Here is a 12,816-nt window from a genome sequence, read left to right as displayed (position 1 = left end):
TAATATTCAGAAATCCTGTGAAGGTGTTTATAATTTAAGATGTTATGGATAAATGGGTTTTGGACTAGATAAGTGCTCAACTTCTTCCAAAAGCCTTTTTAAACTTCAAAAGCTTGTTTTGTTTATCATAACAAAAAGTTTACTTTGTTTTAATTTTTTAAAATAAATTCTATTCTATTCTATTCTATTCTTCAGTCATTTAGCAAACATTTTTTTTTCCAAATAAGCTTACATCTGAGAGTGAGAACAACACAAGAGAGAAATCAAACAGCAACGAATGTCATAGATGAGTTCAACCGCTTTTATTTTATTTCATTTCATTTCATTTCATTTCATTTCATTTCATTTTATTTTATTTTATTTTATTTTATTTTATTTTATTTTATTTTATTTTATTTATTTCTTAACGTGTGCCTGTGCAGTATAAGTGACTAAGATGCTGACTGGTGATTCATAGCTTCCTGCGCCTACATGAGAAACCTCCCCTGATTGGACAAAATAATTAGTCTAATTATTAAATAATTAATAATTAGACTAAGTGGGAGAGTCTGCATTGTCTCATCTAGAAAGAATGAAACACTCCCCGAGAAGCTGGCAGAGGTTTTAGGAAAAGTTATCTTATCAGTGGAAGTGAACTTTCACTGATGTTCTTGATTAGTTAGAGGAGTTACTTTTATAATGAGGTTAAAATTTTGGGGATTTTTTTGGAAGGCATTTGACCTGCTACATGCTGATGCCTCAGAGGTCATATTGATCCGGTACTAGTTTCTGCTTTTTTTTTTTCATCTGTATGAGTAAAATTTTTCCAGATTTGATTGATCTTTTCTCAACATTGTCCGCTGTTTATGTTGAAAAATCTGTTGTTGTTTTTTTTTTTTTTTGTTTTGTTTCATCCTTTTATACCCAATCGCAGCACCCTTACATTTCCTATTTTACTGCATAGACTTTCTGGTTCCACGTTCCAGTTTTCTCCTGGTGCTTTTGGTTTTTCTGCTTAAGATTTTCCCACCTGACTTGAATTAAATGGATCCAACAGATTATGAAAATGCACAGTGACTCAATAATTTGAGTGTGTCGGAGGAGGGAAGCATTGAAAACCTGTTGCCCTTGTAGGACTGAAAAGGAGAACCTGGTCTGAAAAAATGGTGTTTTTTAGGGAAACCAGCTAAACCTCTTACTGTGCACTTACTGTGCTTTAATGGATGCGTTCATACTGTTCACAAGATGGAGGGAAGTGAGGAGAAAGAAGCATCAAGATAGGAGAACGAGGACGCAACACTCATAAACTGGCAATAAATCCTTCAGAATATATGTTGCAATATATGTATGTCGTCACACCTGATAAAGTTCCAGGTGTTTTACTGAAGGTGACCGGGTGGAAAATGTCCTGCAGACCACCCATCCACAAGATTTTTTAACTGGATTAATGCAAAGATCCTCAAGCTCTGAGTCTGTGAAGACACTGTTGTGAGTCGTATAGAAGGAAGTCTTGTTGAAATAAAGAGTTTTCTCCAAGGATAAAGATTTATTTTTGAAGTCCACACCCAAAACCTGATGGTAAATTTTCTCCAGCAGCAACTGAAAAGTGGACTCATCCCTCACGGCACATTTCTGGATGTTTGGCAACAACGATTTTTAATGGATATCATGAATGTTCTGTTTCCTGCATTTTCACTTTTATTAGGATTACCACACTAATATTATGAACAGAAGATGTTCAAAGGCAGAATATTCCTTTAATACCTACCTGTGGCACCCATACCTGCAACTAATCGATCTACTGATTGTAACTGTTTCTTGTATATTCTTTTACCTTTTATAGCTTTCTTAGCCATTGTTCTGACTTTTTCCAGTGTGACACTGGAATCAAACTGGTTTATTTATATTAGATTATTTTTCTAAAGTTCTAATACAGTTGATCAGAGAAGGCGCACAAAATAATTTAATTTGCTATTTTGTCAGTTTAACACATTTAAGCGTAAAGTTTTTGTCTTGGCTAACTTTAAGACATACTTAACAGATTGAAACTATCTAAAATGACTTTATTATGTCAAATCTCATACTATCGATTATATTTGTCTTGTTGGTAAGTTTTGACGGATAATAAATCTTTTAGTAGTTTCTTACAACAAAGATAATTTATATTTCTGCTTGTATTTCCACACAATCACAGACTAAATTCTAATTATTTCCAAACAAACAACCTGGACAGAAAAAAAAAAGTGTTTTTTAACATTATTTTTGTGTTTTAAATGTGGATCACTTGTGGAGCATTACATGTGATGCACATGTGGAGTGCTGTGGTTGAAATTTAAAGCACATGTGACTGGATCACATGCAAATGTTTCAGCACTGTGTGACCCACGCATGAAGCACGTTGTGGTTTTAAAGCTTTTACGTGAAACACGGGAACATCTGTGTTCATCTGCAAATTCAGTGAAAATGTTCCAAATAACATGTTTACATGTGTAGAACACATGCACATTTGCAAATTCACATGTCAGGCATGTGATCCATATGTGGGTCACATGAAAACTTTCCAAAACCACGTTTTCACATGTAACGAACATCATAAGACATGGAACATGTGAAACACACAAAAAAGACATAAAACACATGTAAAACAAAAGTAAGTTGTGATCCTTATGTGTATCACCTAGAATTGTTCCGCAGCAGTGTTTGCACATGTAAAGCATGTGTGATCCATACGTGCTCCATGTGTTTCACATGTGCTCCACATGTGGAAATGTACCTGTGGAAAAATTTCCTTGTGATCCACATAAAGATTACATGTGCTTCACATGTGTTTTACATGCTTTTCATGTGTTCTGCTTCTGATCCATGTAAGGATCGCAGGTGCTTCGCATGTGCTTCACATGTTTTAGATGTGTTTCACATGTTCCACATGTGAAAAATGTTCTAAAAGCACGTTTCTGTAAGTTTCTGTGTGAATTCAACTTTTCAATTCAACTTTATTAGTATAGCGCCACTTCACAACAATGTTGTCACAGGACACTTTACATGCTCATCATTTCAAGCCAATTCATACATATCCTATAATAGAAACCAACTGATTGCATCGAGTCATGACTTCGATCCAATCCCCCATCCTGAGCTGCACGAGGCGACAGTGGGAAGGAAAAAACTCCCCTTTAACAGGAAGAAAACCTCCGGCAGAACCCGGCTCAACAAGGGCAGCCATCTGCCTTACTGGTTGGGGTGGAGACGACAGGAAAGACAGAACAACATGTACAACTGCACAATTATACAATGTACAATGTACAATTATAGGTGGATCTCATGGAAATGTTCCAAAAGCACATTTCCACTTATGAAACACATGGAACACGCATTAAACATGTGAAATACTTGCAAAACTCACATGATATTTATGTAGATCACATAAAAATGTTCCCAAACCCCATTTTCTCATGTGGTGCACATTGGAAACACATGTATATCTGATGTGAAGCACTTGTGATCCATATGTGTTTTTACCGTAGGCGGAACAGATTATTTACACGGCAGCTGATGTTTTTTTTCAAACGTAACGAGACCACTGCTACAAAAGACACGATTGTTGCCTCTAAATGAGGTGATCTCATTCTTAAACCCCAAATGATGAAAGATTTAGATCCCAAAACCAGATAAAATCAGGGTAAGCTTCTAGTTCTGCCTCATAAAATGCAGAATTATCGGTATAATGTTTGTTTTCATTCAACATGTTCTTACTTGGGTGTGTATGTAACATAAACCTGCACGTTTTCCGACAGTTAATCTTGTTGCGTAACATATTCCAAGTCACCTAGAAAGTAGAGAGAAGTTCAGGTGTGCAGAGAGGCTCCACCCTCATTAACCCGGCCTGTTTATCAAGGAGTGTCTGATGTTGGCGACCTACCAAGGTCATCAGACACCACCCAAACACACCTTAAGGTGGGGATTGTTGCTAAAATGTAGCATGAATATGTTTAGCATTAGCGAGGACGAGACATTACAGCAAAGTGAATCAGTTCAGGGAAACTTTTCCAGCTCTAACGCCTCGTCTCATTCATGGTGTGTTTTCTCTCTTTCTCACACAGAACCTTTAAGTAAGAGGTTGAGTGATCTGATCAATCAAGCACACAAACTCTGGCCGCTGTGGCTGGATATTAACTGGCCGGCTAACATTCATTCTGTGCTGGGAGGAGGTTGTAGTTAGGGTCATCTCCATGTACACAGCAGTGTAGCCCACCCATCAACACACACACAAACACAGAAAAGCCCTGTGGTCTAAGCTCAGACAGGAAATTACTTTTGAGTCATCATGAACACTTGTCTCTCTCCTGGTCCTGCAGTAAGTATTTTAAAAACATTTTAGTTGCATTTTAAAGCTGTGAAATGCAGAGATTAGTTAGTTAGGAGTATTTGGACGGTTCAGTCATGTGGCTTATTGACTGAAACTGTTTATCTATTTAGGACAACAGCATGTTTTTTTTCTTTTTTAAATCAGTGTTAAAGTATCTGTAGAGCAGCTAGCAATGCAAATTGGTTCATTTCAGAACATTTACCCTATAAAGTGAAATTAGGTTGTTTTTATGCTTCATACGTAATTATTCTTGCTCATAAGCTTCAGGATTGAGTTTGAGGTTGCATTTTAATTGCAATGTTTTACTGAGCTAGCTTAGAAAAAAAAGAAAAAGCTAGCCAAGCTGGCATGTTCATTTTTAAAAATATCCCGATACTGATTTTTTTTTCCAATTCTGGGATGTTGAGGACAGAGATACTTTGCTTTTTGTGTGTCATGGCTGCCTCATGCATTAAGTTAGTTTGAAAGGCACATCCTCAGAAATTGATGCTACATATTTGAAGCTATAGTGTGAGACTAGCCAGTAGGGGTTGTGTAGGGACTAGTTTGACCAAATGTAAGATCGCAAAATCAATGGAGATAAACATCAGAAAAATTAAGACACAGCATGTTTGGATAGGCGGCCTTACATGTCTTATATGATACCACTGCTGTTGGTTTTATTCTGCTGTGATCGCAAAATCAAATGCTAACTTTCTCTTATTTTGTTCACATCCTGCAAATTTGTTGAGTTTATCCAGTCTGAGTTCTCTGTTGTGCCCCCTAGTGGATTCCTCCTGTAAAAAGCGTAGTAAGCCCGCTAGTATGTGCACAATTGACGCTTTGAGACTAACACCCAGTTAACAGCACAGGCATCTAGTTTTCTGTCCATATTTGTCAGATTATTTACGCTTTGTCAGCGAAATAACATTGACATTAAAACATTTAAAAAGAGGCAAAAGTTCACCATTTTCCCTCCATCCCTCCCCTTTTTTCTTTTGAAAAAAATCACAGGTTTTAATTCATATTCTACAACTGTCTTTTAGCTAACAACTGTGAGCTAGTTAGCATTAGCATGCTAACTTGTTATGTTACACAGATTTAGCTAGGGGTGGGAAATTGGGAAAAAAAATGTAGCTTTTTTTGCTTCACAATTTTAAAATCACTTTTGTTTTTGTTAAAAAATGAGATTTTTTAAAAATATAATCCATTATAAAATGTTTGTCATTTTCCTTGTTTTTATTGATTTACTTGTCTACTTGGACATTATAGCAGCAGAATGATGGTCTGGCTGTTTTGTACTTTTTTTTTGTTTTTAGTCTACAAAAGTCCGCAGTATCAAAGAAGAGTGAAAATTGCTATATAAATCGAATCAGCACCCAAAAAATGGGAATTGCATCAAATCAGGATGAATTATATCATCACAGCCCTAGATTCAGCTGTGAGTGAGGTCTTCAGCGCTGTTTAATCTGATTTTGAGTGAAAAATATAACATCGGTCTTGCATTTCCCGTACACACACGGGATGTTCTGTAGGAGTTCAACATGCTACTCTCTTTGTTGCCATTGCTAATGTATGTCAGAGGGGGTTCTGAGGGGGGACTTAGTGAAAGGGCAGTTGTACTAACAACAGATCAACTTTGCATAATGTTACCACAAGAATAAAATTCAAATACATACATGCATATATACCCCTCCTGTGGGGGGTACTCCGGAAGTATGGGGTGCCCCCTTGTATGAGCTGTCTGGTCCGGTCCCTGTATGGCGGATGTCAGAAGTTGGTCTGCATTTCTGCCAGTAAGTCATTTCAAGTGAAGATTGGACTCCGCCAAGGCTGCACTTTATCACCGATTCTGTTCATAACTTATATGGACAGAATTTCTAGGTGTAGCTGAGGTGTTGAGGGGTTGGTGGCCTCAGGATTGGGTCTCTGCTTTTTGCAGATGACGTGGTCCTGTTGGCTTCATCTGGTCGTGATCTCCAGCTCTCGCTTGAGCGATTCGCGGCCGAGTGTGAAGCGGCTGGGATGAGAATCAGCACCTCCAAATCTAAGACCATGGTCGTCAGCCGGAATAGTGTGGATTGCCCGATTGTCCGGGTCGGGAGTGAGGTCCTGTTTCAAGTGGAGGAGTTTAAATATCTTGGGGTCTTTTTATGAGTGAGGGAAGGATGGAGCGTGAGATCGACAGACGGATCGGTGCGGCGTCTGCAGTAATGCAAACTCTGCGCCGGTCTGTTGTGGTGAAGAAGGAGCTGAGCCAGAAGGCGAAGCTCTCGATTTACCAGTCAATCTACGTTCCTACCCTCATCTATGGTCATGAGCTGTGGGTCGTGACGGAATGAACGAGATCTCGTATACAGGCGGCTGAAATGAGTTTCCTCTGCAGGGTGGCCGGGCTCTCCCTTAGAGATAGGGTGAGGAGCTCGGTCATCCGGGAGGAGATCAGAGTAGAGCCGCTGCTCCTCCGCATCGAGAGGAACCAGTTGAGGTGTCTCGGGCATCTGGTCAGGATGCCCCCTGGACCTCCCTGGTGAGGTGTTCCAGGCACGTCCCTCTGGGAGGAGACCCTGGGGAAGACCCAGGACACGCTGGAGGGATTATATCTCTCTGCTGGCCTGGGAACGCCTCGGGATCCCCCCCCCCTCAGAGTTGGCAAATGTGGCTGGGGAGAGGGAAGTCTGGGCTTCCGTACTTAGGCTGCTGCCCCCGCGACCCGACCCCGGATAAGCGGCAGGAGATGGATGGATGAAGAAAATATCAAATACAATTTTTTTTAATTTAATTATTTTCTTTGTTTTAAAACCTATTTTGTAAATGCGGTTATTAGTGTAAGAAGACGTAAACCAACATGAATCCCACATTCATCAGGCTCTATTTTACTTTATAATTAACTTTTATGCAAAGAAAAGGACTTTGTTGGCATTTGAACGCTGCATGCTATGTAAATCCTGTAACTTTTTGTCTTACTTCCATCATCTATAAGAAAAAATCTTTGTTCTCTGTTAAGCTAGTGTTGGCACGTTACCTTTCAGAGGGATTAAAACACAATAGGCTTGTTTTGATTGTATTTAATCAGAAATCACAGTCTCAGTGTGTTATGAACACTCTGCCCACTCATCTTTTGAATGCATCAACTTATAAGGCGAAGGAAAAGTTAATTGCCCACTGTCCATCTGTAGTTTTATATATGAATGAAGATTGATTCTCTCTTTTTAAGAGAAAAACCTACAAGTCAGAGCTTGAGTTCAGTCTGACAATAGCGCTCTGTGATGGGCTCCAAATGCTGGTGGGTGGGAGGCCTCCTCCAGCTAAGTCTGCTCAGCAGGGACAGTTGTATTGTGGATACTTACACCTACAGTTTATAACCCTCTTCACTGGAGATTTTAGAGTTTGTGTATTTATGTAATTTGCTGTCAGAAGATAAGCTGCAGATTTAAAAAGAGCACAACACCATAAACTCTAGCAGAGGGTCAGACACCCGACATGTTGACACGATGGAGATAATGGGAGTCTCGTCCAGGACGCTGTAAATACCAGTTTGAACTAACTAGACAAACTGAGATGGATGAACGTGTTGTTGAGCCACATAAAGAACGTTGATCGATTAAATGTTTTTAAACATCAGTCTGACTAAGGTAAACGTTGGATGTCCAAGTGTAAGTGAATGCAGCCTGTTGGAGTTCGCTCAATGTCAATCATCCACCAATAATCCACCAATAATCACAGTACCCCTCTCATCGCTACCTCTTTGCCCTTTTTTGTATTTTCCGGGAGAGACGACATGCATGGCTCTGCCAAGATGGTGATGGTAGAAACCGTCCAATGAGCTTTCAATTCAACTCTTCAGAAACCTCAAGGAGGCTCCATCCATCTTTTATATACAGTCAGTGGGTTTTACAGACGAAGTGATAAGCAGATCATTGAAAACAAAATAGGGTTTCAGTCCAAACGATCATTTTTAATCTTTACTTTGGGGATTCTAAATATAAAAGAAGTGTGTTTATAGCAAAGAAAAAGAATATACAAAATGTTATATTTGTCATATAATTAAAATGTAGCATAAAATGTAGCCTTGTTCAGTTTTCCCATTTCTATCTCAGGTGAAAATATGGACAGAAAACTAGATGCCTGTGCTGTTAACTGGGTGTTAGTCTGAAATTCCAGCTGTCTGTGGGATCTAAACATTCAGGCTAAACGACTTACAGACTCCAGCGTAGAGGAGATCCTCTGCCGTCACAGTTTGTCAAGATTACATAAAGTTTAGACCAATTTTCACTCAACATGAATGCATGAATTACAAAGAGACCCAAAGAGAAAGTGTTGCATTGTGTCAGAAGCTGCTGTTATTGCAAAAGCTGCTGGTTGGGAAACGTGAGACAGTTTTATTGAGCGTCGGTTGCTATAATCGCAGTTGATAAAACATTTGTCTCCTTCTCTTTCTCCAGTCTTCAGATTTCCAGAAACATAAAGAGGAATTCCCGACTTCATTGAACAAGCTACGGCAGCTGATAGAAGACAAAGTTGACATCCTACGGTTCCCCATCGCTGAGGACCAGCAGGTACGTAGCGCCGCCTTTTAGCAGCGTGGAGAGAGTATGAGAGGCATCAGGAGAGCTGTTTCACTGGCATCTGCTGTCAGAAACTAACAGTTATTTTATCTCTGCTGAGGTTGGGGTTTGCATTTTTAAAGCTAATGTTTGTTAAGGAATCGGCTAGAGGGTATGGGGCTAATTGCTCAATACCACCTTAACAGCATTCTTCCCACTTGTCTGTACGGGGTTTTGTTTTATCACCACCTTCTTCACGCCAGTGGCTTCATTTTTCTTCTGTCTTCGTATCTATAAGGGAGTCTTTTTGGGACGGTTTTCTCCCCTGTCTTTCCTCCCTTTCCTTTCCTTTTTTTTATTCTACAGATCTCTCCTGAGGCCATGTTCAGACAGGCAGCTCAAATCCAATTTATTTCATACTCTGAAGTCTTAATTGCAGAAAGTGAAATAATGAAAACAATCAAATTAAACTTGAAACGCTAGTCTGTGGGTTTTAACGTCAGGTTGGGGAAATTTTAAAGTGACTGCAATGGCTTGAAAAATGTTAAATGTGTCTGGAAAAGCCCATCCTGGTTGGAAATCCCTAAAAATATCTGTCTGATACATGAAGCTGTTTTTTTTCCTATGTTAACATGTCAGGATTAATAATTGAGTGGTTATGATGCAAAACTAAGTCACCTGTAAGTTTGGAGGACTGAATCTCGCAGCTGACAAGCCAATCCGATTTGCCTGCTGTGTAAAGTAGTGCCAGTTTGTCTCACGGACTGAGTCACATGGACACAGACAGACAGATGAAGGGGTGGATTCGGATGATCTTCATGTTCTGCCAGAATGACTCAGGCGGTCTGTTGTCTTTTAGCCCACAGCAGCTGACTGAAGGACTCTTGTCACATTAACATGTTCAGACTCAACCAGAACAGAAATAACCTTCTTGAACTTTGTCTTTATTTGTTATGTGCTCAGTCTGTCTGTCTGTCTGTACTTAACTGTCCGCTTAACCAGTAGACAATACATCACTGGTGTTTTGCTCGGCATGTTGCTATGCTTGACAAACTGAGACAGAGGACTGAGAGCTCATGTTTTGGTTTCAGATACCCTTCATACTGTTACATGATCACTCTCTGAGAATCACACTGCATGGGAGCCTTTTATTTATTTTACTTTATTTCCTTTATCCGGGATTGTTGTTCGGGGAGGCAGTAATTTTATGGAAATAACAATAAATCCAGCCTAAGCATACAGCTTTTTTTTTATTTACCAGCAATGGAAAAACAGGAAAACAACTTTTACATTTGGTTCCCAAATCTGCAGATTTCCAGTTTTTTTTATTTATTTAATTTTATTTTTTCAGTATGTATGGTTTCTGTGTTATTGAGATTAAATGATGGACAGATTTTACATAGTTGATTAATTGTAATGCTTTAAAATGAGTCTATAATCATACTACTGTTCCAGCTAGTGGCACTGCAGTTTAGACGCTAATGTCGCTACAGCTCATGACTATAAACTGCTAAACACTCTGTCTTTCTGTTTCCATTCATAGTCTCATTCTAATGAGTTTTATTTTCTGGAGACCATCAAAGTTTGATCTTCTGGAGGTCATGAAATGTTAATAAGTTGGGTGATTTATCACAAAACCTGAGCAAACAATTTTACAAGCTAATTTAGCTCATAAGCTAGTAGAGAAAGTATGTACTACTGCATTTACAACTTTACACATTATTCTTCTTTATAAAAGTCAAACATTGTGTATGTAGTTTTGTTTTTGTTGGTATATGTATAATTTAAGGTAACTCTGCTTGTAAGTGTACATTATTAGGCATACAAGCTTTGCTTATTTTGTTTTTGTTGCTTGATTGTTTTTTTCTTTGGAAACGGACAAACTGATTGTGACTGATACAAAACAAAACAAAACAAAATAAACTAACTATGTTGTTGTTAAAGGTACAGTACTTACAGATGTAAAACTGTTGTGCTTTGATTTTGTAAATATTATTTAGAATTAAAAACATTGTTAGACTACTAGCTTACCAGCTAGCTAGCCTTTTTAGCAATGATGTTAGCATGCTAATGTAGCGTCTGCAACTTGTTGAGAGAGCGGTATTAACAGCAGCAGAGTTGATTTGGTCAGTGAATTGATTGAGTAACATTACGCAGTGACTGTCTGAAGGACCAAAGATAAAGTTGTTGACAATATGGCTGCCTGGGTCGCATTAAGCCTTGACGGCGTGCTGAAGTTAGAAAGATGAAGTCAATTATCTGAATGAAAACTGCTTGTCTGGTTGAAAAAGTCATGGCAATTTCTTGCTTCTCCATTTGGTTCCTGGTTTATGCAACTCAGGACACGTTATCATTCATGTTTATCCTGCTGTCCTCGTCCACATGTCTCCACTCGACTCATAGACTTTAGACTGTAATGTTCCCACGAAAAAGCACTTTCTGTAGATACTATGTCAGTTTTACAACTATGAACCTTCCAATAGGTTAATAGATAATAATAGAGTAATAATTTAGCTTGTCTTTAGCGGGAGAGGTGTGGTAAACATACTGCTTCGTTATATAAGTAGCTAATGGAGAAATTGTCTGCACCAACGTTGTATCTCAGAATGTTTTATCCATTTGTTGCATTTCGTCTGGGTGAATTGCCTTTGTCATGAACGTTGATAACACACTAACAGAGTACTTAATGTCCTCTGGTTTCAGGATTTGGTGTGTGAGGAAAACGCAGGAAAAGGACTGTGGAGGTTTGCTGTTCTGAGTCAAGAGCTGACCTTTCACCTCCAGCAGCTGCAGAGACAAACAGAGCAAGAGCTCAGCAACATACAGACACAGTGAGTAAAAAGCTTGCTAAATGAAAGTGTGTGTCATACCAGAGGGTTTTCAAAATCTTCATGTCTTCACATTATCAGTCTGTTCTCTTTCCAAGAGAATGTTTTTTAATTGCACATGGCCTCATAGGTGAAAATTTCTTTTTATCGTTCATCATCATTATTACTGTTTTTTTCACCCTTTTGTCCTCCTCAAATTTACCTTCTGGTGAATTTTGTGTAGAAAAATGTCCACACACCAAGAACTGCTATAAAACACCTTGCATCATAATTTCTACTTTTTAGTTTAAAAAATCACTTGAACAACTTCCAACCTGCTCGAAACAACCAAATATTCAGTCGTTTTGAGGATTTTAAGGCTTTGAATGCCAGTTTGTTTGACTTTTGGATTATTTATTTATTAATTTTTGTTTAAAAAACATAGAATACATAATTTTTATTCATAATAAATAGCAAAAGGATAGATTGGTGTCTTGGATATGTCAAACATTAGACACTAACTTGATTGTATTGCATTAGTTTGTTCTCTCTAATGTCCCAATCTTTCCTTCTTCAGACTTCGGTGGTCAAAACTGACTTCCATTAAACCACATTTTTACATCTCGCTGTCATTATAGTTTAAAAACATTATTTCTACAATGTCAGCATTTTATTTGGAAGTAAAATAGGGATATTTTATGTTTTAACTATATTATGCTGGTTTTAACTAGTTTCCCATTTTAAGCTAATTTATTAAATTCTTGTATTTTATTAGGGGTGGGACTTGATTAAAATCATGAATCTGATTAATTACAGGCTTCTTAATCAATTTATCTTGATTAATCATATTTTTTATTTTCACATAACAATTTTGCCTCAAGAAGCAACTTAAATAAGTAAAAGACAGTTACAGTATTAGTATTATAAACTGAAGCTCTCTTAAAGTCTTGAAAAATAAATTTAATGTAATTTCTATTGAAAACAGTAGGCTCACGCAGCTGCTAACAGAGAAGTGTAAACAATGCACGCTTTCATGTTGTGCACCAAAAGTCTTCAATAAGACAAGAAAAAGTTACTAGACTTGTTGATAGTTGTGTTTTTTTTTTAAAATAGACGCTAAATGATTCTGAAAATAAAC

General features: G+C 38.1%; 1 protein-coding gene across 1 annotated transcript in view; it reads left to right on the top strand.

The window, feature by feature from the left end:
• LOC306768165 (uncharacterized protein) overlaps window positions 1–12,816 on the top strand; it is a gene marked incomplete at both ends in the record, with an annotated part of 86,281 nt that overhangs the window by 22,531 nt on the left and 50,934 nt on the right. Inside the window, 2 exons of the mRNA XM_079256397.1 lie at window positions 8,770–8,883; window positions 11,575–11,702. Of these exons, the coding sequence (XP_079112523.1) occupies window positions 8,770–8,883; window positions 11,575–11,702 (242 nt within the window). The remainder of the gene's footprint in view (window positions 1–8,769; window positions 8,884–11,574; window positions 11,703–12,816) is intronic.

This window comes from Telmatherina bonti (assembly GCF_933228915.1).
Source record: "Telmatherina bonti genome assembly, chromosome: 17".
Taxonomy (NCBI): domain Eukaryota; kingdom Metazoa; phylum Chordata; class Actinopteri; order Atheriniformes; family Telmatherinidae; genus Telmatherina; species Telmatherina bonti.
Note: the sequence above shows the minus strand (reverse complement) of the source record. Positions and strands in the feature narration are given on the sequence as shown.